Here is a 22,555-nt window from a genome sequence, read left to right on the forward strand (position 1 = left end):
TGTAAATGAATACAACCTTAGTTGCCATACCCTCTAGTGACTGGAAAAACTGGTTTGCTCTAGGAGTAGCCATCTCTTTGTGCAAGGCTGCTCCATTTAAATAGACAATCAACATTTAAAAACCTTCCTTTGGGCTTGTCTATACTTCAAAGGTGCAGCGGAGCTCTGCGCCACAGTAGCACTTCAGTGAAGGTGCTACCTATGCCAACGGGAGGGCTTCTCCCATCAGTGTAGGTACTCCATCTCCCTAAGAGGCGGTAGCTATGTCGATGGGAGAAGCCCTTCCATCAACATAGCACTATCTATACCAGTAGTTAGATCAGTAGAACTATGTTGCTCAGGAGTGTGGAAAATCAATACCCCTGAGCAATGTAGTAACACTGACATAATTTGCTAGTGTAGACTAAGACTTTGTTAGCCATGTGACACCACCCCTTAGAATTTAGTCCAAGATGGAGGCATAAAGACAATTGAAAAGGCAGCAAGCCCCACTTTCAAAATGGAGTATGCAATCTGATACAGCTACAGAGAGTCCCAAGTATAAAACAGAATTCATAAGTTATACATAGACAAGATTCTTCAAACCATCAAAATAATTTCACACAGAGAAGAGAAAAAGATTAGATAGTTTACTTTAAAATTAAACAACCTTACAGGTTGGAGGACTGGAGTTTAGAAGTGATTTTATAGATGCCTATATTGTTCACACCTCTTCATCAGTTGGATTTGCCACTGAATGTTTCTCCTCTCCTACTCACTCCCTCTCATTAAAGTATCAGCAGGCTTGCAGTCCCAATAGATGTAATTTATTCCATATGTTATTTTTCTTTTTGAGTAGAAAAGAATCCAGTCTTCTTGCAATAAAGGATTATTTTTAAACCATTTAAGTCTCTTCTTTTCTAGAACAGTTGACTGAGATCTGAAAACAGAAAAAAATTAATGGAAAAAAATCTCTCTCTGTGTTTGCGGCTTTTAGGATATGGTCTTTGTCTCAGGGGTCCAAGAAGGATAGAATGACTATGTGGTCAGATTCAGGGGCCTAACTTTTCCGTCCATGTGTAAATATTTATGACCGTAAAATCCTAGTTACTAAACTGAGGAATACAGTTATGGTTTACATAACATTTAGATTTGGAAAAGCTCTCATGAGTAAAAATATGTAAGTATGATTTTGGCCACATTGAAATAAGAGATGTGATTATTTCAAGCCTCTGTGGTTCTCATTTTATTTATATATTTATCCCAATTATATTAGTTACTTTCTATTGGCTAAGACAACTACAACCTACCAAATAATTATGAAGTTATATAAGGCTCTATCTGAAGACTATATAAAGCCTTTTTTCATTCTAGCAGGAGAGAGAAGTCTATCAACATGCAGGTCTGCTGCTTCAGGTTCATTTATGCATGAAGAGATTTGTTTCAAGACACACTGAAACCTGAACCAGTGCTGATATATTTTCTAACCAGTATTTCACAGCTGTCAACCTGAGTCGTGAGTAACAGCTACGTAAGTAGCTTCTGTGCATTATGAAGAATTTTTCATTTCCTGTGGAAGCTAATGCATATCAGACTGAAAGTCCTTTTCCTCAGCTTGTCCTGAGCTTGACAAATAAGTCAGATCCAGTTGGAAGACCAGAAAGAGAGGAGCAATTAGCTCAGATAGAGATTGCTGTGTTGGGAGTAATATTTATGACAGCAACTGTGGGCAATTTTATTCTCATACTGGTACTTTGGAGGAGAAGAAAGAAGTTGTCTGGGATGTATGTATTCATGCTTCACCTCAGCATAGCGGACTTAGTGGTAGCATTTTTTCAAGTCCTTCCCCAACTAATATGGGATGTCACAGATGTTTTCATAGGGCCAGATGCATTGTGCAGAACTATCAAATATTTGCAGCTGGTGGGCATGTTTGCCTCTACTTACATGATAGTGGTCATGACAGTGGACAGATATCAAGCCGTATGCTATCCCGTGGTCACTTTCCACAAGAAAACAGCTCTTTGGAATGCTGCCATTTGCACCAGCTGGTCTATATCACTGATTTTTAGTCTTCCACAGGTATTTATCTTTTCTAAGACTGAAATATTTCCAGACATCTTTGAATGCTGGGGTGAATTCATCCAACCTTGGGGCTCAAAGGCATATGTGACTTGGATTTTTGTAGCTATTTTCTTCATTCCCACAGCTGTCCTTACCATATGCCAGGTTAAGATCTGCAAAATAATACAAATGAATATACATGTGAAAAAAAGGAATGAATTTGACGTAATAAATCAGAAGCAAATCCTGCCATCCCGAGCAAGCAGAATTAACTGTATTTCAAAGGCTATGATCAAGACTGTAAAAATGACAGTGGTGACAGTTGTTGCATATGTTCTGTGTTGGGCACCTTTCTTCATTGTACAGTTGTGGTCTGTATGGCACCCCAGTAGTGATACTGAAGGTAAGACAGTTTCATATGATAGTATCATATTGCTGCATTTCCTCTTTATAAATACCCATTATTTAAGGTAAAATATGTGTAATCATTTTATGTATAATTAAATTTGAAGGACTAGTTTGTTTGCATACGGTATTGAATGGTAACATATTACATTGCACAACCAAAAATCCTTTTAATGATTACTTTGTGTGTGTGTGTGTACACATGTTTTCAATAAGGCTTTTTTTCTGCAGGGAAGGCTAACCAAGATTAATTAGCATTTAATCACTGGTAAACAACACAGTCAAAATGTTATAACTTTTATCTGTACCAGCAAGAGAGTAATATATACATTTAGTGATTTTATAGACTATGGAAATACCTGTTTTATATATTAGGGAAATTAAAGGCAATATGTCATTTTAACTTTAAGTGTTCAAATTAATAAAATAGATATTTCTGGATTACTATTTGTAACAGCAACACTATAAAACCTCTGAAGTGTTTTTGAATATTGAAATATTATTAGCAGTGAAATATCTTCAATAAATTATGGAACAATTACAAATTATATAAGGGTTGATATATGCAATAAAAACAAACCTAAAATACAAAAGAATAAAATGCTATCCACAATATTAATGTTTTCAAAATTATATGACTACTCTTTTGTTAAAAACAGACTCTCCATGCAACTTCATTTCTAAAGTTCAGGTGTTTAAAGTTCAAAGATGGACATAAATGAGACAAAATTAGACAATAACAGTATTCTGAAAAGATCTCATGTTCTGATCTTTGTTTTAAAAATTCTTTCTACAGGCATACATTTCTGAGATTGTACAGTATTTACACAGATTCAGGTAACAAGCAACTACTAAAGTAGATTTAAAGCAGGGTAAGAAGGGTTATACAAAAATATCTAGCTCTGAAATACATCTTGTACATATGCAGCTACAATGTATTATAAACTGTAGATAACTACAGAATTACAATACTTTTTATAGACATTGAATAAACTGAAGTCTCCTAATGTTATTTTACCTTTTTCTTTATTGCAAAATGCTTAACTGATCCTACAGCAGTTAAGTCAGTTAATTTAAGAACAGATACATCACAGAGAATCAATTCATAAGAACATTACTACTTTCTGGAATGTCTTATACTGGTATCTCTCCAATTCTTTCATTCCAGGTCCAGCATTTACCATTATCATGCTCCTGGGGAATTTGAATAGTTGTGCCAATCCATGGATTTACATGTATTTTTGTGGTCATATTCCATATTGTGCCAAAAAGCAGTCTACAAACATCTCAGCTCAGGAAGAATCTGTGATAACAGGAAGCATTAATTTGGTAGACAGGGAAACAGAAGAAAACATAACTTGTATATAAATGTAAGCTTCTTTCTGTTGCTTTTATACATTAACTACATTCAAAGTTCATGTGAATATTTTAGCACTGTCCTTTGTTATCTGAGGAATGGAGTGAGTTGAAAAATTATCCACTGTACAAATAAATTTTTCTTAAATATTGTCGCATACACTGCATTACAAGAATTCCAGTATTGTGCAAACCTGACTTTTAACAGTTAAAGTGAACTATAAAATTGAAATGAACTCACATAGCTATCAGCGAAGATATGTAGAGCTATTTTATATAATTCATTTTTGTCTACAAAAACTGCTTTCTGTTCTCTAGTTTTGGATTGCCAACTAGTAGATTTCAACAAGAGTTATGACAAATTGTGATATTGTTGGAAAGACATATCCTATAATTAGTTTTGAATGTGTAGTATTGAAATTGAAGCACGAATAGGTCAGGATTCTAATGAGACTGGGGAAAATATTTGAGAAACCTTCAGAAGACATCAGAAAGTCACTAAAATCCTCAATCAGCTGTGATTAAGACCAAGTCTAATTAAACACTTCAAAATATGTGTAGGTTCTGGGGAGTTAAATGTCATAGTGTCTTTATACATTGTCCTTGGAACTCTGGACATCTTCTTTAGGTTCAGATAACATCTCAGGTCACAAATGCTCAGGCACTATGGTAATGCTCCAGTATAAGGAGAATGGTGGCCTCATTGTAGTTCCCATTTATATTCAATAAAAAACCACCACATACTATTAGATTCTCTATCAAGTCACCTGGTGCACAGACAGGTGTGCAGTCAATTTGCACCCTATCTAAATGGACACAATGGGTATGCTTGAGCCATTTGAGAATTCTGCATCCATTTGTGCAGCGTGCATTCGGACATGTCCTGTCTCCTAGCACCTATCTGCTATCACTGAATGTGCATCTGTGACAGGCAGCTTGACTGGTCATTCCTAAACCATATAGCAGTCTATGGGCTTAGCAATGGAGGAAAATAAATATTTAACCTCCATAGTAGAAATTAGTCAATTACCCAGGATCTGCAGTATCTTTACCTAGATTGCTATTTGCTGGCTGATGTCTGGATATCATATGCTGATAAGTATTTCTTCTCTTTTTCAACGTCTGCAATTATTCAAGAATGTGGAACGGAATATTAGGAGGTCTGTCACAGGCCAAGACAGAAGTGCATTGGCAAAGGATCTCTGGGGATGTTTGCACATCATTTGCCTATATTATGTCTAGCCCAAATCAGTGCTATTCATTTTCATGAGTGCTAACATTCTCAAATGTTCAGAAAAAAACCCATAAAAATGTGTACTTGACAGCTGCTGTTTTAATATTCCAAGACCTAATGAGAGAAATACCATTTATTAAACAATCATCTTAAGAACTAGTAGGTGTTTTAAGCACAAAAAATATACTAAACACCTAGATCAATTCCTGACAAGTGCCGATGATCTACAGTGAGCTGATGTGCACTGGCTTAATGTGTATGTACTGATTGCATTTCCCATTAGTGGCTGGCCTCACTGCTCATAACAATGTACTACTTATAATTAGTGGAGTTCTCCTTTATCTCAAATGGCAGATGCCAGTATTCTGTGGTGAAGGTCCAGGATTCAGCCCTCACAGATGACTACACAGGCAACCTCTGAGTATCTACAACTCTCATTGAAATCAGCTCCCAGAGAGGATTTCTCATGATGATTTAACCCATTGGTTGTATGTTTCTGTCCTTTCTGCTTGGTTTTATTGCAGCTTGTTAAATTTCATATAAGAGCAAAATATTCAGTGTTAAAATGAATTATAAATATATATTACACATATTTCTGTAATTAGTTTTGTCAATTGGATTTTCAGCAAAACATGTATCATATTCAGTCAGTTTAAATTAACTAGAGATAATAATCGGCACATTTAAAATATTAACCTTGAAAAATCTATTCCTAAATGACATGTATTTGTTTATATTTTGTTTGTTTTTGCAACTCAGAGACAAGGATAAAGAATTTAATCATAAAAAATGTGAATGATAATTGGAAATCATTTAAAATGAATATATCTTCCTAGATGCTCCAAAAGCCACAATCCCACAACCAAGGAAGAAGATTGTACTGGTTAAAAGAACACTTGGTTTAGAGGAGAAGTGAAAGCAAGTATAAAAATAATTTAAAAAATAACAAATGGAAGAAAGGGGAAGATGAAAGTAATGAACATAAATCAGAAATTAGGGATTGTAGAAAAGTGATAAAGGAAGCTCAGGGAGAAATCTATGACCAACAAAGCTAAAGACAATAAGGAGTTTTTAAAATATATTAGGAACCAAAAGAATCCTGGCAATAGTATTGGTCCATTACTAGAGGGAAATGGTAGAATTGTCAATAATAATGAAGAAAAGCCAGAAGTGTTAAATAAATATTTCCATTCTGTATTTGGAGAAAAAACAGATGAAGTAGTCTCATCATATGGTGATGATCAAACTCCATTCCACTAGTGTCTCTAGAGGATATTAAACAAATGATACTAATGGCAGACATTTTTCAGTCAGCAGGTCCAGATAACTTGTAGCCAAGAGTTTTAAAAGGCTGCTTGCTGAAGTATCAGTGTTGATTTTCAATAAACCTTGGAGCACTGGGGAAGTTCTAGAAGACTGGAAGAAAGTTAATGTTGTGCCAATTCTTAAAAAGGATAAATGGGATGACTCAGGTAATTATAGGCCTGTCAGCCTGACATCAGTTCTGGGCAAGATAATGGAGCAGCTAATATGGGTATCAGTTAATAAAGTATGAAAGGAGGGTAATGTAATTAATGCAAATCAACATGGGTTTATGGAAAACAGATCTTGTCAAACTAACTTGATGAGTAACTTTTTTGATGAGGTTACAGGGTTGGTTGATAAAGGTCATAGTGTTGATGTAATAGACTTCTGCAAGGCATTTGATTTGGTACTGCTTGACATTTTGATTAAAAAACTAGAATATAAAGTTAACATCGCATACATTAAATAGATTAAGAACTGGCTAACTGATAGGTCTCAAAATGTAACTGTAAACTGGGTATCCTCATCAGGTGGGTGTATGTATCCAGTGGGGTTCTAAAGGAATTGGTTCTTGGCCTTACCCTATTTAACGTTTTTTTTCAATGGCTGGGAAGAAAACATAAAATCACCACTGAAAAAGTTTGCAGATGACACAAAAATTGGGGAAGTGGTAAAGAAAGAAGAGGACAGGTCACTGATCCAGAGCAATCACCAATTTACACCAGCTGAGGATCTAGCCTGCCATATATAAAAGAATAACTTCAGATGGCTGCTTTACTGTACATTTCATATTCATAAATGGATTTACAAATAATCTTGTGGAACTGGATTTCCCAAGCTACAGTAACTCAGTGAGTCCTGCAGAAGAAGCTTCCTTTTTATCCGCCCATTTGGAAGCAGTATTAACTTTTAATATTTCAGATGCTGTTGTCATCCAAAGATAACGAATATGCCAAACTTAAGAGTAGGTAACAAAGATTCAGCATCTGTAACGTGAAAACCAAAATAGTCCGTCAGACTGACAGTGTTTTTCCTCAAGGTTTTTATTTCCTGAGAATCAAATGTAATCTCTAAAATAATAGAAAAACAAAACAATTCCAACAATCAAGTTTTACACTGCCAGAAAAAACAAAATGAACAAAACAACCATCTGGATTATTCCATCAGTATTGAAGTGCCAAGATTACAACAATTCCCACTTCTATTTCCTAAGCAGCTGCTTTTTAGAGTTGTCTGCTTTTCTCCTGGGGAAATTTGATTGGCCTACAATCTCCAGATTGCCTCATTATCTTCCCTCAAGTACTAGTGTTAAAAAACTGTTTGCTAATGAAAAGGCTGTGACCCTTCACCCTCATGTTGAAGTGACTGCTCCATGCCATTCAGTTCACTATTAATGTTATCACCCACCTAAATTTTGACAAGGAACTTAATTTAACCCCTCATCTAGTCCTCTGGGCTTCAAGCTGTACTTCTGATTTAGTGGGACCAACCAGTATACTGTTGCTTCGAAGCTCTACCTACAGTGTGAAAACACTGTTCAATGATCTTCTACAGACCTGATCAGTTGCAGAATCACCTCTGATACTTTGCTTCCCATTCTGGCAGATACACTGATCAGGCAGATCAAGGAGTGGTAGAATTTATCAGAGTTGCTGCAGGAGTAGACTAAGCAATGTTTCATGAGGGCACATATGTAAATAAGTTAAGGCTAGTTGAAAACATTTAATTAACACTGTTTTGGTGAAAATCCAAATTTCCATTGAAAAACATTTTTTTCTTCATGAAAGATATCTGCTTTTGGCAGAAAATGTCCACTTTTCTTCAAAAAAAGTGATACCCTTGTTGCAATTAATAATATTTGAAATTATCAATATTAATATGGGAAATCACCAAACAGCAATTTAAACATGCCTCAAAAGTCTAACTAATAAGCAATTTACTATATCCAAACAGTAACAAAAAATTTATAAGCATTTGATCAAGATACTTACAAATGGGCTAAACCCAGGGGTGCTTAGACCCATGTTGGCCGGCTCCAAGGTGGTCAGGCAGATATTAGCAATGAACTCTTAAAGAGTATAAAAAGTCAGCTCTTAAACAAGTAATGCTATTGCCAGTTACTGACTTCAGATAAAAACCAATTTGGGATAGTTCACCCTTATTTTCACTTTTAATCCAGATAAGATTTACAACCTCCTTTCTCCTAAAACTTTCCTTCCTTGCTGTCCAACAATGGAATGCTGTCCATTCTTGCTGTCCAACAATATTTTTATTGTACCTGGGTTCACATAGGAGATTACAGGGTGGGAAGGGTCATGTTGGCTCATTTTAAAAGAGATTCTCTTTGTTGGATTTAAAGCCATCAGCAATCACATCCCAATGGGTTAGAGGTCTTCTTTTTAGAAACTTCCCCCAATCTCATTAGTAATTCTTTGAACCAGGTATCCTCCCTACTTCATTCCTTTTGGCCTTATGACTTATTCTTTTCAAGACCTTCTTCTTCTTTATAGTCAGGGCCTTTCTTTACAGCACATGTATATTTCCTTAACCAATAAACTAGCTTTAATTCTATACTTGTCCTACAATCTTCCCCCTTCTCCCAATTTTTTTTGTTCAGGAATGCTGCTATGGTGCCTCATGGGAGTTGTGGCCCCCATTTCCTTCTATCTGCAGAATGACTATGGTGCATCAGGGACATGTAGTTCAGCCAAGAAGCCCAACTCCTAGGGCATGAGACACCTGACCTACAACTCCCATGAGGCCTGGCAGCAGCATATTCAGATAAAAAAATTCAGTTTTCGGATGAAAGTTTTTGGCTGAAAAATGTTTGGCTTTTGATTTTTCACGAAAGAGTAGAAATTTTCCACAGAGAAAACTCCCAATTTTCTGACCTTCACTAAAGTAATTGTGGCCCCACACTGGCCATAAGAAGATTAAGAAGAGCCTGTGGAACCAAGTGACCCCACCCTACTACATCTGCAACAAATGTCAGGAATGAAGAGGGCGGTAAAAGGAAAAGATCTAGGCTAGTTGAGGGGTGACTAGGAAGGAGAGCAGACATATAAAATGATGGCTCTTTGAACACATCCACTCAATGTGCAGTGGCAGTCCAAAAAGGAATGTTGGGAATCATTAGGAAAGGGATAGATAATAAGACAGAAAATACTGTACTGCCTCTTTATAAATCCATGGTATGCCCACATCTTGAATACCGCGTGCAGATCTGGTTGCCCCATTTCCAAAAACTGAAATTAGAAAAGGTACAGAAAAGGTCAACTAAAATGATTAGGGTATAGAAAAGCTTCCATATGATGAGAGATTAATAAAACTGGAACTTCTCAGCTTGGAAAAGAAATGACTAAGAGGGGATATGATAGAGATCTATAAAAACATGACTGGTATCAAGAAAGTAAATACGGAAGTGTTATTTACTCCTCATAACACAAGAATTAGCTGTCACCAAATGAAATTAATAGGCAGCAAGTTTAAAATGAACAAAAGGAAGTATTTCTTCAGACAATGCACAGCCAACCTGTGGAACTCCTTGCCAGAAGATGTTGTGAAGGCCAAGACTATAATGGGGTTCAAAAGAGAACTAGATAAGTTAAGGGAGGATAAATCCATTATTGGCTATTAGCCAGGACTGGCAGTGATTGCTGTTTGCCAGAGGCTGGGAATGGCCAATGGGATGGATCATTTGATGATTACCTGTTCTATTCATTCCCTCTGAAGCATCTGGCAATGGCCACAAATGAAAGACAGGATACTGGGCTGGATGGACCATTGGTCTCATCCAGTATGTGCATTCTTATGTTATGTTCTTAATAGCCTGGAAAAGGTAATACTGAAGTGTGCTTTGGCTGTGGTGCCAAAGCTCTGCCACTTTGGACCTGACAGAGACATACCAACAGAGACCTGCAGCTGGGTGAGTTATGCGCTGATAAGTACAAAACGGTGCCACCTACGCACCCTGGTTACAAACGCCCTTAAAGTCAATGGCTGCCTGGCCTGTGTTCCACACTGCTGCTGCATTTTATAGATAGGTCCTTTCCTTCTCCCCCGCCAACATCTCACGCACCTTAAAGTTGATCACAACATAGGAATTTGATGTTTTATTTTTAAAGGGGAACATTAAGTGAATTACTGCTGTCACCTTTTAACCTTTATTTTATGTGCATAATTTCACAGCGCTAATGATTGTCTTTAATGTTTCTATGAAATTATGTTGAAGGTGGTGATGTTAGACTTCTTTCCTACTGTTCCTTAGAGTTATGAGAAGTAGACAAAGGTGAAGGTAGATGACAAACAAGCCAGTTCTTAAGTCTAACAAAACTCATGGGCTACAGGCAAAATCTTGTTCTTAATGACAACTTTTGGTTAGTTTTAGTAGGGCCAATCCTACTTCTAAATATGTACAAGAAACATACATGGTTTTAAAAAGTTGAACTATACACACAGTAAAACAGTATTGAAAACATTTTGTGTATCATATGGGGAAAAAAAACACTCCAAACAAATTGTATTAAACCCAAACAACCACAAGTCTTATCTGCTGGCTCAGCTATTGCTACAAAAGGTCTTACCATGACTTAATTGACCCTGAAGACGACCTTCAGGTATTTCTTCAAGCATTCTGTCACTGACATTTCCAATGCTTCCACTTCAGAAAGGAAAGAGAGGATTTGCTGTTGACTCCAGCTCTGAGTTTCGATGCAGGATATCACCATTTCCTCTTCCCATTCTTTCTGACCACCAATTCAACAAGCCAAAGCAACTAAATATTTTTTTCTTCCTGTAAATCACAGCAAACAAAACACCCTGTTAATCCATCTTCCAGCTTCAGATTAAACTAGAGAAACAGTGAGACTCCACCTAAAAGGTGCCTAGAATTTCCACCCAGAGTTGCCTTGGAGATGTCTTGTGAACAACTTCAAGTTCTATTGCATCCTGCTGAAATCTTTTACAAGTGTTTCACAAGTCACAAGCTTCCTGGGAGTTCAAAATTGGGATTTATATTGCAATCCATTCTCCTGCATTTACTATAATACTGTATTTTATTTTGCATTTTACATTGTATAAATAAACACATAAAGTTTTCTAATAACACATATTAATATTCACTACTGCAATTTGAACCAATTAATTGTTGTTCTGCCCTTGATTAATGAGACTAACTGATCGCAAGCCAATTATAACATCGCTTTACTTTCTAGGTTTGAAAATCACTACATTCCACTAAGTTTCCTTATCCTTTATTCAAACTTTCTTAATCTGTCCCCATGGGTTTTGTTTCTAAGCCCTTTACTAATTTGGTTGCTCTTCTCTGATTCTCCTGAATTTGTCATTTTCTTTTTATAGCACTGTGGAGCTCCACTGTGGTCTTGCAAAGAAAGACTAGAGGAAAATCACTAACCACCATGAATATTTTATGTGATAGCCCTGTATTTTCTGATTTGTGATAACATTGCTTATTGACTCATATTTGGCACTATAACCCTCCCCACACAACTCTGATTCTTTGAAGTATGGAGTCTTGGCCCATATTTCCCTTCCTTTCTAGTTTGTCTATTCCTTCTGGCCCAAAGCACTTTATATTGGTTGGGGGTATTTGATTTATATAATCATATAGTAACATCTCAATAACCATACAATATACTCCAGCTGACAGCAATTATGGAGGTATTATGTTCTCTACAGTACATGGTCCCCCCCTTCCTGTACCAAGGCCCCCTGAATATTGAGGTAATAATACAGTAACAAGCAGGGATTTGGGAAGCGGAGAGTAACCTCTTGAGGATGTGACTAGGAAAGAAGCCAGGGAAAACAGCTTGACCTGGGGGAGATCTTGAGAATGTGGCTGCAGAACTGAAGTTGCAGCTGGAACCAGGGTCTATCACATTAGAGACAAGTAACAATTTTTTCAGGAAATGGATGCAATAAACAGATATCAAAATATGAAAAAGGTCTAATAACTTCAAATTTTTAAACCAAATTCAGTTTTTAGTTTACATTGTTTTTCAAATGGAAGTTATTCTGGGGACAAGAGGACATAAATAGGGTGATTGCACATACAAATGGCTATTTATATGCTTAATTAGATGCCTGCCCCTGCACTCACAGTTGTTGCATTTTTTTTTAATTTAACAACTAAAATGTTTACATGTTCTTGGATTCCTTAACTGACTTTATTTACACTGCATTCCATGGGGCTAACCTGAGAGCAGTTTTTGGCACCACATTTTAAATTTGTTTAATATTTTTGCATCTACTCATATGCATATTAAACTGAATTTGGTGTTTTGAATTTGGTGTTTAGTCTTATATTGTTTTTAATTTTGAGTTCTAGATTTTTAAAAATCTATATCTATAGTTGTCAAGAAAGTCTGGGAGTACGCTACCTGCCAGCTACTTTATTGTATGAGCAGTTTTTTTATCTGTGTTAATTCAGTGAGTTAATTGATGCCTGGCTTGAAATGATTTAATACTGAGTGGCTCAAGGTTTTGATTTACCTTAGGGAAAATCTGCATTTTATCACAGAGAAGTACAAGCCTTCTGGCAAGTACAGTCATAATCTGGACATGTGGCTTATGGATGCCCTCTGTCAGTGGTGATGTGATTCTTGATTTGCAATTGAGAAGGATGCAGCATCAGCTTCTGAACTGGCATGTATTCTGCAATAATAAAGCTGAACTATCTGTTTTAAAGAAATATGCAAGCAAAGAACAGTAAAGGAGTCCTGATTTTTTCTTCATACCACTGGAGATGGAGGTTTGATGCATTTGCTGCAGGAAAGGGGATTGAAATCTCCACTGTGGTATTTTGGCTCTTATGTTTTTCCATACACACAGACTATATTGTTTCATATAATAATTACACAGATCACTAGTAACAGAGCTTCACAGTTACAAAGTCAAGCACTCAAAAGTTAAGAAATGCTGGAGTTAAGGTTTCTTGTGCAACCTTAATTCATCACCCTTATGCATAATTATACAGATTTTAATTACACGTGACCTACAACAAGTGGGATCAGCAATTGGAGAGCAAGTACTGTTCAGCCCCTGGATGGAGCATGCTCAGTTCAGAGGGAATCTTTGAAGAATTTATCTGCCAAATTCTAACAAGTCTCTACTGAGCATGTGTGAACTGCAATTTTTTCAAAGATTTATAACTTGGCCAATTTTTTTTTTTGTTTTTACTTGAACAGCAAGAGGCCCGGAGACCTGGGCAGTACTCCTGCCAAATTTCAAGTCCTTCATCTAAAAATGGTGGCCCTAGAGCTTCTCAATGAAAGAGATGCAACAATATTTTTAACATTATTTTGCTATGTATTTTTGTCTAGGCTGTCTCAGAAATGGCTGAACAATTTTTTCTGAAACTTTCCCAGAAATTCAGTCTGAATCAGCTATTCAGCATGGAAAATTTCAGCTCAAAGGGTTAAAGTTTAGTGAAGTTATAAGCAACTGACAACAGGGTATTATACTGGGAAATGCCTTAAATATAGGCACTGCTATCAGCTGCACCCATATATTACTTCTTCCAGAGCCCATTGATGCTTCTGTTCCTTAATCAGCTAGAAACATTTTTAGGTAATGTGCAACACTTCCTTCCCTAGACTTGCCCAATAGAGCAGTATAGGACTGGATACTGAATTACAGATAGGGTGACCAGATAGCAAGTCTGAAAAATCAGGACAGGAGGTAGGGGGTAATAGGTGCCTATATAAAAAAAAACAACCCTGATATCGGGACATCTGGTCACCTTAACTACGGGTTCCAATTCTTGAGTCAGGCAGAGCTATGATCATAAAAGAACATGAGTGAGAACCCTCAGAGGCTTCTCTAAGTTATATTTGGCTACCAATGGCCTCAAGGGCCACTTCTACAGCCATGAGTAGCCTGAGTGTAGAGGTACTCTAGCCAATCTTCTTTTTTCCCTTGACTCCTTCCCTGTGCCATGGGACTAAAGGCAGGGATGGCAGAGCTGCTCCAGTAGTTGTGTGCAGCTGGGGATGCCTCTTATGTCAGGAGAAGTCCTGCATACTCTTAGCCAAATGCTGGCTAAGTGCTTTTTCTAATGACAGAGCAGCACAGGGCAGGCAGCATGTAACTGCAAATCAAGCCCAGAGTTGTAAATATGTCAGCACAAAGAATTACCACAAGGGCACCAAATCAGCTCCTGGCTTTTTGGGACTTTAATACACACACACAAGTCAGAGGTTAATAATTAAAAAGTGTTTGCAGACCTATCCAAGATCCACTGAACAAAGTGTTGCAAATGACCTTCACTTCTGACCTCCTACACCCTGACAGTTGGATTTTGTCTCTTAGAGACAGACACCTGGACCACACTCTGATGATTCTGTTGAATATAAGGGTTATGATCAGTTGAGAAAGACAAACTCATTTCACTTGTAACAAACCATATTTGACTTTAAACTGAATTTTATTTTTAGTTAATTTAGGATACCATAAAAGTTACATTTTTCTTCTCAGATTTTTCTCAGTCAATGGAATGCACAATAAAGCAGGAGCCAATCTGAGTGAATATCTAACTTCTATTTTAATCCATGTGCTTCAGTTTCTCAATTAATAAAGAGGTTTTTCTTTAAATCAAAGCAGTCAGTGGAATACCATAAATGCAAAACTAGGCTAATTCTATTGAACTCAAAACCATGATGACACTCTTAGTTAGAATGAATTCACTGGTGTGAGAAAAGGAATTCACTTGAGACATCGATCAAAAGAAATACAGTATTTTAGCTGTGGGTTGCCTATACAACATTAGGAGGCAAAAAATGCTGGCCTAAGAATGCTCTTAAATACTGAGGAACAAATCAATTTGTAATGAAACATTACATATCTATCAGAAATAAATGTTGATCGTGTTTTTGTTGAATTTAATTTTGTGAGTTGGCACAGTTTGCACAACTTAATACTTTTTTTACATATCAGAGCATGGTAATTAATAGATATATCTGGAACTGAAGTACCCACTTTCCATGCCTAAGTATGCAACAAATTGAAAATATATAGATACGATATGCACTGACATTACAAAAATACTCAGACGACTATAAGGGTGTAGTTGATCCAGCCCTCAACATGGTTTCAAACTAATTTTATATTGTTCACCATGTGTCTCTGAATGCAGGAGGAACCAAGACAAAAGGAGTCCCCAAGCCACTTTAACCCACACCAGATCCAAAAGATCTCTTTCCAGGGTCACACTATGCTGACAGGGTCTTGCTTGGCTTGTGTGCCCCTGCTTCTCCCTGTTCTTGTTTGTTCTCAGTTTGTGTGTGTGTACGCACGCGTGTACATCTTTGGTCTTAAGTGAAGGCTTATGTGAAGTTAGATGTGAACTCATCCTTCCATGACACATCAATCTCAATGGGGGTCTTAACTCAATTCATAACAAGGTTTCACCCAGCTCACCACATTATTTACCGTAAAGTGATAATCCCGTGTGCTCTACTCACACAAGTAGGCCTATTTAAATCAGTGGGATTACTTGCTTGAGCCAAGTGAGCAGAATTTGGCCCAAAATAGTCATAATTTCTTTTCTTGGACAAGAAAGCACAGGGTTTGTATAAGCACTTGGGGTACATGAGGTTTTTTGTGCCCTTTCTACGAGCCAGTTTCAAGAAGTACACGTCCCATGTCTCTAGCCCCAAAGCGTGGTGAAAAATAATTGCTAGCCAATCATATGACATCCTCATAAATACCAGATAAATTCATATCAACCATGTTTGAAAGTAGCCCTGGCAAGCCTAAATATTCACAATATTTTCAGTGACTTTCATTCCCTTCACAGTCTTTGTGGCAAATAGGAGTATATCTGTTTACATAGCTTTTACACTACTATTGTCAACTACGTTAACACATGCACAACTGTGCTTCAGGAAATAAATATATGCAAGAATTGGAATCAACATCACAGGCCACAATGTTAACTGGGAAAACAGGTCAAAGTAATGTTTTCTTGTTTGCTGTGTAAATGACTAGCACATTCACAGTCTTGCTACCAAACAAATATGCTTAAGGAAATGCAGACTATGTAGACAATCAGGATCCAAGCAATCTCTCTCCAGGGCTTATGCTATGGCACAGCACACTGTAACAGGCAGATGAAAATATGAGTTTGATGGCCATTGAACAAAGTTGATGTTTCCCCAGTTGTGTTGCACAATTAGAGAAGCACTTGTGCTAAATAACTTTGCTTTTACCTGCTGTGAGCATGTATAGACGATTAAACAACCATCTGAGTTTCTCATTTGTTCCTTGGCATAGGAATAGCTCAGATATAAAACCTCTTAAAAGACTTCTTTGCTTTTTTAAAATTAGTCTAGTATGTATTTAACTGTGCTGCTATAATGAAGCCTGGCAACATTTTGTTTATCAGCCTTGCTTTTTCTGACGTTTGAGGATATGGACCTTTCCATACAAATTTAATTTCAGAATGAGAATTCACAAACACCTTGATGAGATGCCCAGTGCAACACAGGTGGGGTGATGCAAAGGTGTCTCTGGTCTGCTTTTTGGGGCCCCTTTTATCCCAGCCAGCTGGAGGCTGGTTCAAGCCTCAGGGCTGCTCTAAGTTGCAATTACTCTCGAGGGACTGTTCTGGCAGCTGGGATTGCCAGACTGGAGCAGCATGCTGGCCACAGCCCCTGTGCTGGAGATCAGCAGGAAGGAGTGATAGACAGCTGGCTCTTACACTAGAGAAATCCCCAGGTAGCTGGTAATTCTGGTTTTCCTGCTGCTTTGTATTACAGAAGTGTGGGAGTGTGATGGGGATACGGGAGGATGACATTTGTTGGTTGTTTCTGTCTGTCAAGGCCCATGTCCCCTGTATGTTAATGGCTTGTAGATAGAGTGTGAATCAATGTGTGTGTGTGGAGGGGAATGGTTATTGGCAGCTTCTGTTCTCTTCCACTACTCTTGACCTACCTCAGTGGGACTGTTGGGATGACCATTTTCCATGTCTCCTCATCTCTGCAACCTTCTGAGACTGTGTGGTGAGGTTGCGTCTGTTTGGTGCCCACAAACTGTATGTTTCATTGGTCTGGTGACACATGACATCTTGCACTGATGACATAGGTCCTTGTCTTTCAGACACATGACACCTGTTACTAACAGAACAATAACTGTCTAGCAGTTAGGTGCCTGCAGCCTTATTACTTGGAATGGCACACTGCTGTCTGGGTCCATTGGTCTACTCCATGTGATCTGCCCTGGCTTCTTATTCTCCTGCCTCTAAGACAGCAATTTTTTCAACTGCTTTTCTTTGATAATGATTGTGTCAAAGGGCAAGCACACTCCTTCACCTCTTGGGGGGGGGGGGTGCAGTAGCCCCATGGTTGAGTCCATGGACTGTCCCCAGTGGCCAGGCCAGGCAGTGGGGATTAGTGGTCCAAGTCAATACAGCTGCCCCCTATCTTCAGGGCTACCTGGCCAAGGGGCCAGGGTCAGTAGGGCTGTCCCCTGCCTTCAGGGCTACGTGGCCAAGGGGCCAGACTAGGTAGGCCGCCACCTAGGGGTGGGTGGCAGCCAGGGTAGGAGAACCCAGGCCATCCCTGTTCCACCAGGTCCCAGCCCAGGACTCTGACGCTGATGGAGGGTTCCACAACCAGGTCAGCAGGAATTCAACTGCAACACACTGACGCCTCACTGCAACTTGGCTAGTCTCCCCTGGGCCACTTTCTACCCTGTCTCTTGAAGCCATAGCCCCAGTATCTTCAGGGTCTCTGGGCTCATTAGCATATGTAGCGTTTGGCAATTCTGACCTCTCTCAGGCATTCACAGGGCCCCAGGTGTTTGCCTGAGTCTCCACAGCTCTGGCTTCCACAATCTGAGGATGCAGCAGCCCCTGGGACAGAGCCTGTAACAGGCATCCTTTCTCCTCAGCTGTCTGCCCAGACTGAACTGAGCTGCTTCTCTTTATACTAGTGCTGCAGTTGTTGGGTGCCCAGTAGGGGCAAAGAGGTATGGTTTCCTCAGCCCAGAGAGTGCAGGACAAGTACACCCCATCACAGGTTGTCACACCACTTAGATTGTTGACAAGGACATGAATCACTGACATTGTAACCTGGTCACAACACTCTCTCTTTATTTTTGTGTGTGGTGGGAAGCAATGACAGATTATATAGGGGATAAAGTTGAGCACATTGTTGTAAGACAGTAAAGAGTTAAAAGCTGGACAAATAGTCAGGCCTAAGTTACAGGGAACGGGGTCAAGTCACGGGCAAACCTTGTTTCTGCTAATTGGTATGCATTCTAATTAGTCTGTTATCTCTCTTATTTTCTTCCCTTCCTGGCCATCTGTAACAGGAATGAGGCTAATAAAATAACTATTGCCACTCCTGCACAAGGCCTTTGGTGGGAAGAAAGCATTATCTTCCTTCCCTCCCCCGTCCAGCATGCCTTTACTTCAAAGAATGTTAGTGTAAAATTAATAGGTTTTGAGGTGATGTGCTTGCCCTCTGTATGGTAATCCTGTAAACAACAAACAGGGGCGGGTATAAATTGTATTCATTATGTAGTTGTTAATATTCATTTTATAGGTGTCAATGTAACCAAATAAGGGTCTATGGGGAGTTGCTGGAAATGTATACATTTACATACTGATATGGATAAAAGAATTGTAAAGTAACCCCCTCGTTGCTCGCTCGTGGCGTCGAGGTGGAACGAGCAAGCAATAAAGGGTTCCGTCTCCCCAATCCACCCCCAGGACAACCTGTTTGGTTATTTCTAACAATTGTGATAGCAGCTATGCCCCTGAAGAAGCCTGTTCACTTGTGTTATGTAGTTTGCAAATTCACTATGCACTGGCTTACACAACACACAGATTTGTGCAGGATCTGGTTATCCATATGTAGTTCATTTTGATGTGGAGGAAACATTTCATAAATGATCTGGAAAAAGCGGTAAACAGTGAGGTGGCAAAGTTTGCAGATGAAGCAAAATTACTCACGATAGTTAAGCCCACAGCAAGGTGCGAGGAGTTACAGAGGGAGCTTACTCACTGGGTGACTGGGTACCAAAATGGCAGATGAAATTGAATGTTGATAAATGCAAAATAATGCACATTGGAACACATAATCCCAATTATACACACAAAATTATGTGGTCTACATTAGTTCTTACCACTCAAGAAAGAGATCTTGGGAGTTCTTGTGGATAGTTCTCTGAAAACTTCTGCTCAGTGTGCAGCAGCAGTCAAAAAAGCTAATAGAATGTTAGGAACCATTAGGAAAGGGATAAATAATAAGAGAAATAACATAATGCCACTATCTAAATCCATGGTACACCCACACCTTGAATATTGCATGCAGTTCTGGTTGCCCATCTCAAAAAAGATATATTAGAAATGGAAAAGGTACAGATAAGGGTAACAAAAATAATTAGGGGTCTGGAACAGGTTCCATATGAGAAGAAATTAAAAAGACTGGGACTGTTCAACTTAGGAAAGAGACAAGTAAGGGGGGATATGATAGAGGTCTATAAAATCAGGAATAGTGTGGAGAAAGTGAATAAGGAGGTGTCATTTAACTCTTCACATAACACATTATCCAGGGGTCACCCAATGAAATTAATAGGTAGCAGGTTTAAAACAAACTTAAGGAAGTGCTTCTTCACAGAGCTCAAAGTCAATTTGTTGCCAGGGGATGTTGTGACAGTGAAAAAGTATAACTAGGATCAAAAAAGAATTGGATAAGTTCATGGAGGATAGATCCATCAATGCCTATTAGCCAAGATGGTCAAGGACACAAACCTATGCTCTGGCTGTCCCTAAACCTCTGACTGCTAGAAACTGGGACTATGACAGCAGATGCCTCACTTGACAAATTACCCTATTCTGTTCATTCCGTGTGAAGCATCGGCCACCAGAAGACAGGATACTGGGCTAGATGGACCACTGTTCTGACCCAGTAGGGCCGTTCTTATGGAACTGAGATATCTCTCAGGAATTTCAGGCCCATATTCTATTCTGAAAAAGATAGGAAATGAAAGTTCAAAAAAAATCCATTGCCATTTTCAAATGCTTCATGTCGTATGTTGGTATCAGGCCTTAGGAGCTCCAGCAAATGATGCATGGTATTATCCTTTTTCAAGTGTAGCACTGGGAAAAATCCTACTCCCAGCGTGAAAGGCTTAAGTGGAAAAGAAACTTCATCTCTTGGGTGTATTAACAAAGAGATAGCGAGCATGCAGCTTACACATGCAATCATGGAGGCTAAAAATATACTCGTATATCCCAGGAGCTTGAAATTTTACTCCTGACGCATGTATACCAAAAAGCAGCTATTTGCATGGGACATCTTTTTTTCTTTCAAGCTTAAAGTTATGAAAGCTGCAGTCTGTCCAGTTTCAAAAAGAGAGTGCTCTGACATGAGCTAATGCTGATGAGCACATGGCTGGGACACTAGCACACACAAGTGGCATGCATGAATGTGCAAGGGATTACAGGACTCCATTTGCATTTTGAGGAACATCAAACTGTCATAAAAAAGAATTGCTCAGTGTGACACAGTGTCACAGGCGTCTACATTTATAGTTTTTTTCCCCCTCCTATGTCTATGCTCTTACTTGTAATGAGAACTGAAAATCTCAATTCACTTATTTTCTGGGAACATTCAGCTGGCTGGAAAAATTCTCTACTATCGAGGAGCTGAATGACCCTGCAGTTCAACATATTATTTTCTGGGAAGGAAAGACACTTACTGTTTTTAATCTATAGGTTTTATATAGCACTCATCACCTTAGCATTTCAGTGACTTACAAATATTTATGAATTTATTCCAGGTATTTTACAGGTGTTGAAAGTGAGGCACAGAGAAGCTGAATTGACTTGCACATGGTCACACAGGGAATATGTGGCAGAAATAGGAATAGGCTTCAGATCTGAGTCCAAGTCCCATTCCTTAATTAAAAAATCATCCTTACCCTTCTCTTCCACTTTTCTGATGGGCCTTAAATACCTCATGCCCCTGAAGAGAGTACTTTGGCATGGGCCTCAGGACTAGCAGTGACAAGGTTACAATTCACTGACAACGTAACTCATGGCAGCCCATGCCTCTTGAATTTGGGGAGGCTAGCTCCACCCCTAAGCCCTGCTCCCATTCTGCCTCCTCCCTTCAAGGCTCTGCCCATTCTCCACCCCTGCTCTGCCCCGGCTGTGCCCCCAATCTGCCTCCTCCCCCTTGAGGCCCCACTCATGCTCCACCCCTGCTCATCCCCCTCCTGCCCCCATGAGGTCCCCTCGCCTGCGCTGTTCTCTCCTCTTGGTCCTCCAATTTTCACTCCACCTCTTCCCTCCCCTGCTCTACCTCCTCCCCTACCTGTGGGGAGCAGGAGTGGGATGGAACAGGCGGAGTGGGGGTGGGAAGAAGCAGAGTGAAGGCGGGGCCTCAGGAGTAGATGCTGAGCAAGAGCTTCTGGCAGCAGCAGCTGTTTGGGGAGATTTAGCCTCCCCAGGACTCTTATACCCACCATCCATGATGTAACCTGACCATCATGCTGGTTCATGTGATTTTGAATATGCTAACAGGTATGAAGAATTTAAAAACGCCTGTGAAATGGCTTGTAGCCAAGGATAAGAAATCGGGTATATTTTAGGATATAGAGGTGAAATATACGTATTAATTAATGTTGAAATATAGCGCCCACAGGCCTGTAAGATATTTAGCTTAGGCAAACAGGGCCTCAGGCTGAGGCATAGGTTGACATGATTAGCTGACCAATAAATAACCTCGTAAATTGTATTGTTACAGTAAACAGATGTATTAAGTGCTGATATTTGGGGAAAAATGTATTGCAACGTCCCAGTTAAAACTGCAAGATGCCAATTAAGGCTGATGGTAACATTTTGGGGATTTTTGCAGACGTAGGGTATCAGGAATGTGACAACTACAAGTTGTTATGGTGACTGACGGACATAAATGTTAATGAGTATTAAGGGAACTGACAAGCTGGCCTATGAAAAATGGGGCACACCAAATTTAGTGGGATATGAAAATACAGATAAGGAAAAGTGGGTTGAAACCTTCATAAATATGTATAATCCCCAGTGAGCGCCAGCATAACACATTATCAAAGTTGTACTCCAGGTTACATGCCTGGGGAGATGCCAGGATGACACCCACTGAGGATGATGGTGACAACAATGATGATGACTGATGAGGAAGATAATGACAGACACACTGGTGTTCC

General features: G+C 39.0%; 1 protein-coding gene across 2 annotated transcripts; it reads left to right on the forward strand.

Annotated features, from left to right (window-relative positions):
* The first annotated feature begins 1,530 nt into the window (after positions 1-1,530).
* On the forward strand, positions 1,531-5,711 carry LOC137163660 (arg8-vasotocin receptor-like). 2 transcript variants are annotated; one of them, XM_067563959.1, is made up of 3 exons: positions 1,531-2,446; positions 3,617-3,818; positions 5,393-5,711. In XM_067563959.1, the coding sequence occupies exons 1-2, from the start codon at positions 1,531-1,533 to the stop codon at positions 3,814-3,816; spliced, it is 1,116 nt and encodes a 371-aa protein (XP_067420060.1). In that variant the 3' UTR covers positions 3,817-3,818; positions 5,393-5,711. The 2 variants fall into 2 exon arrangements, with proteins under 2 accessions (XP_067420060.1, XP_067420059.1); XM_067563958.1 differs by lacking the exon at positions 5,393-5,711 and having other exon boundaries at positions 3,617-3,918.
* The last annotated feature ends 16,844 nt before the right edge of the window (positions 5,712-22,555 follow it).

This window comes from Emydura macquarii, unplaced genomic scaffold, assembly GCF_026122565.2.
Source record: "Emydura macquarii macquarii isolate MOO-44397 ecotype Brisbane River unplaced genomic scaffold, CSIRO-AGI_Emac_v2 contig_2636, whole genome shotgun sequence".
In the NCBI taxonomy this organism is placed as follows: Eukaryota; Metazoa; Chordata; order Testudines; family Chelidae; genus Emydura; species Emydura macquarii.

Coding starts and splice junctions, on each gene's coding strand:
- LOC137163660 (XM_067563959.1), top strand. CDS start 1,531: ATGAAGAATTTTTCATTTCCTGTGGAAGCTAATGCATATCAGACTGAA. Junction 2,447..3,616: donor CCCCAGTAGTGATACTGAAG/GTAAGACAGTTT, acceptor CTTTCATTCCAG/GTCCAGCATTTACCATTATC.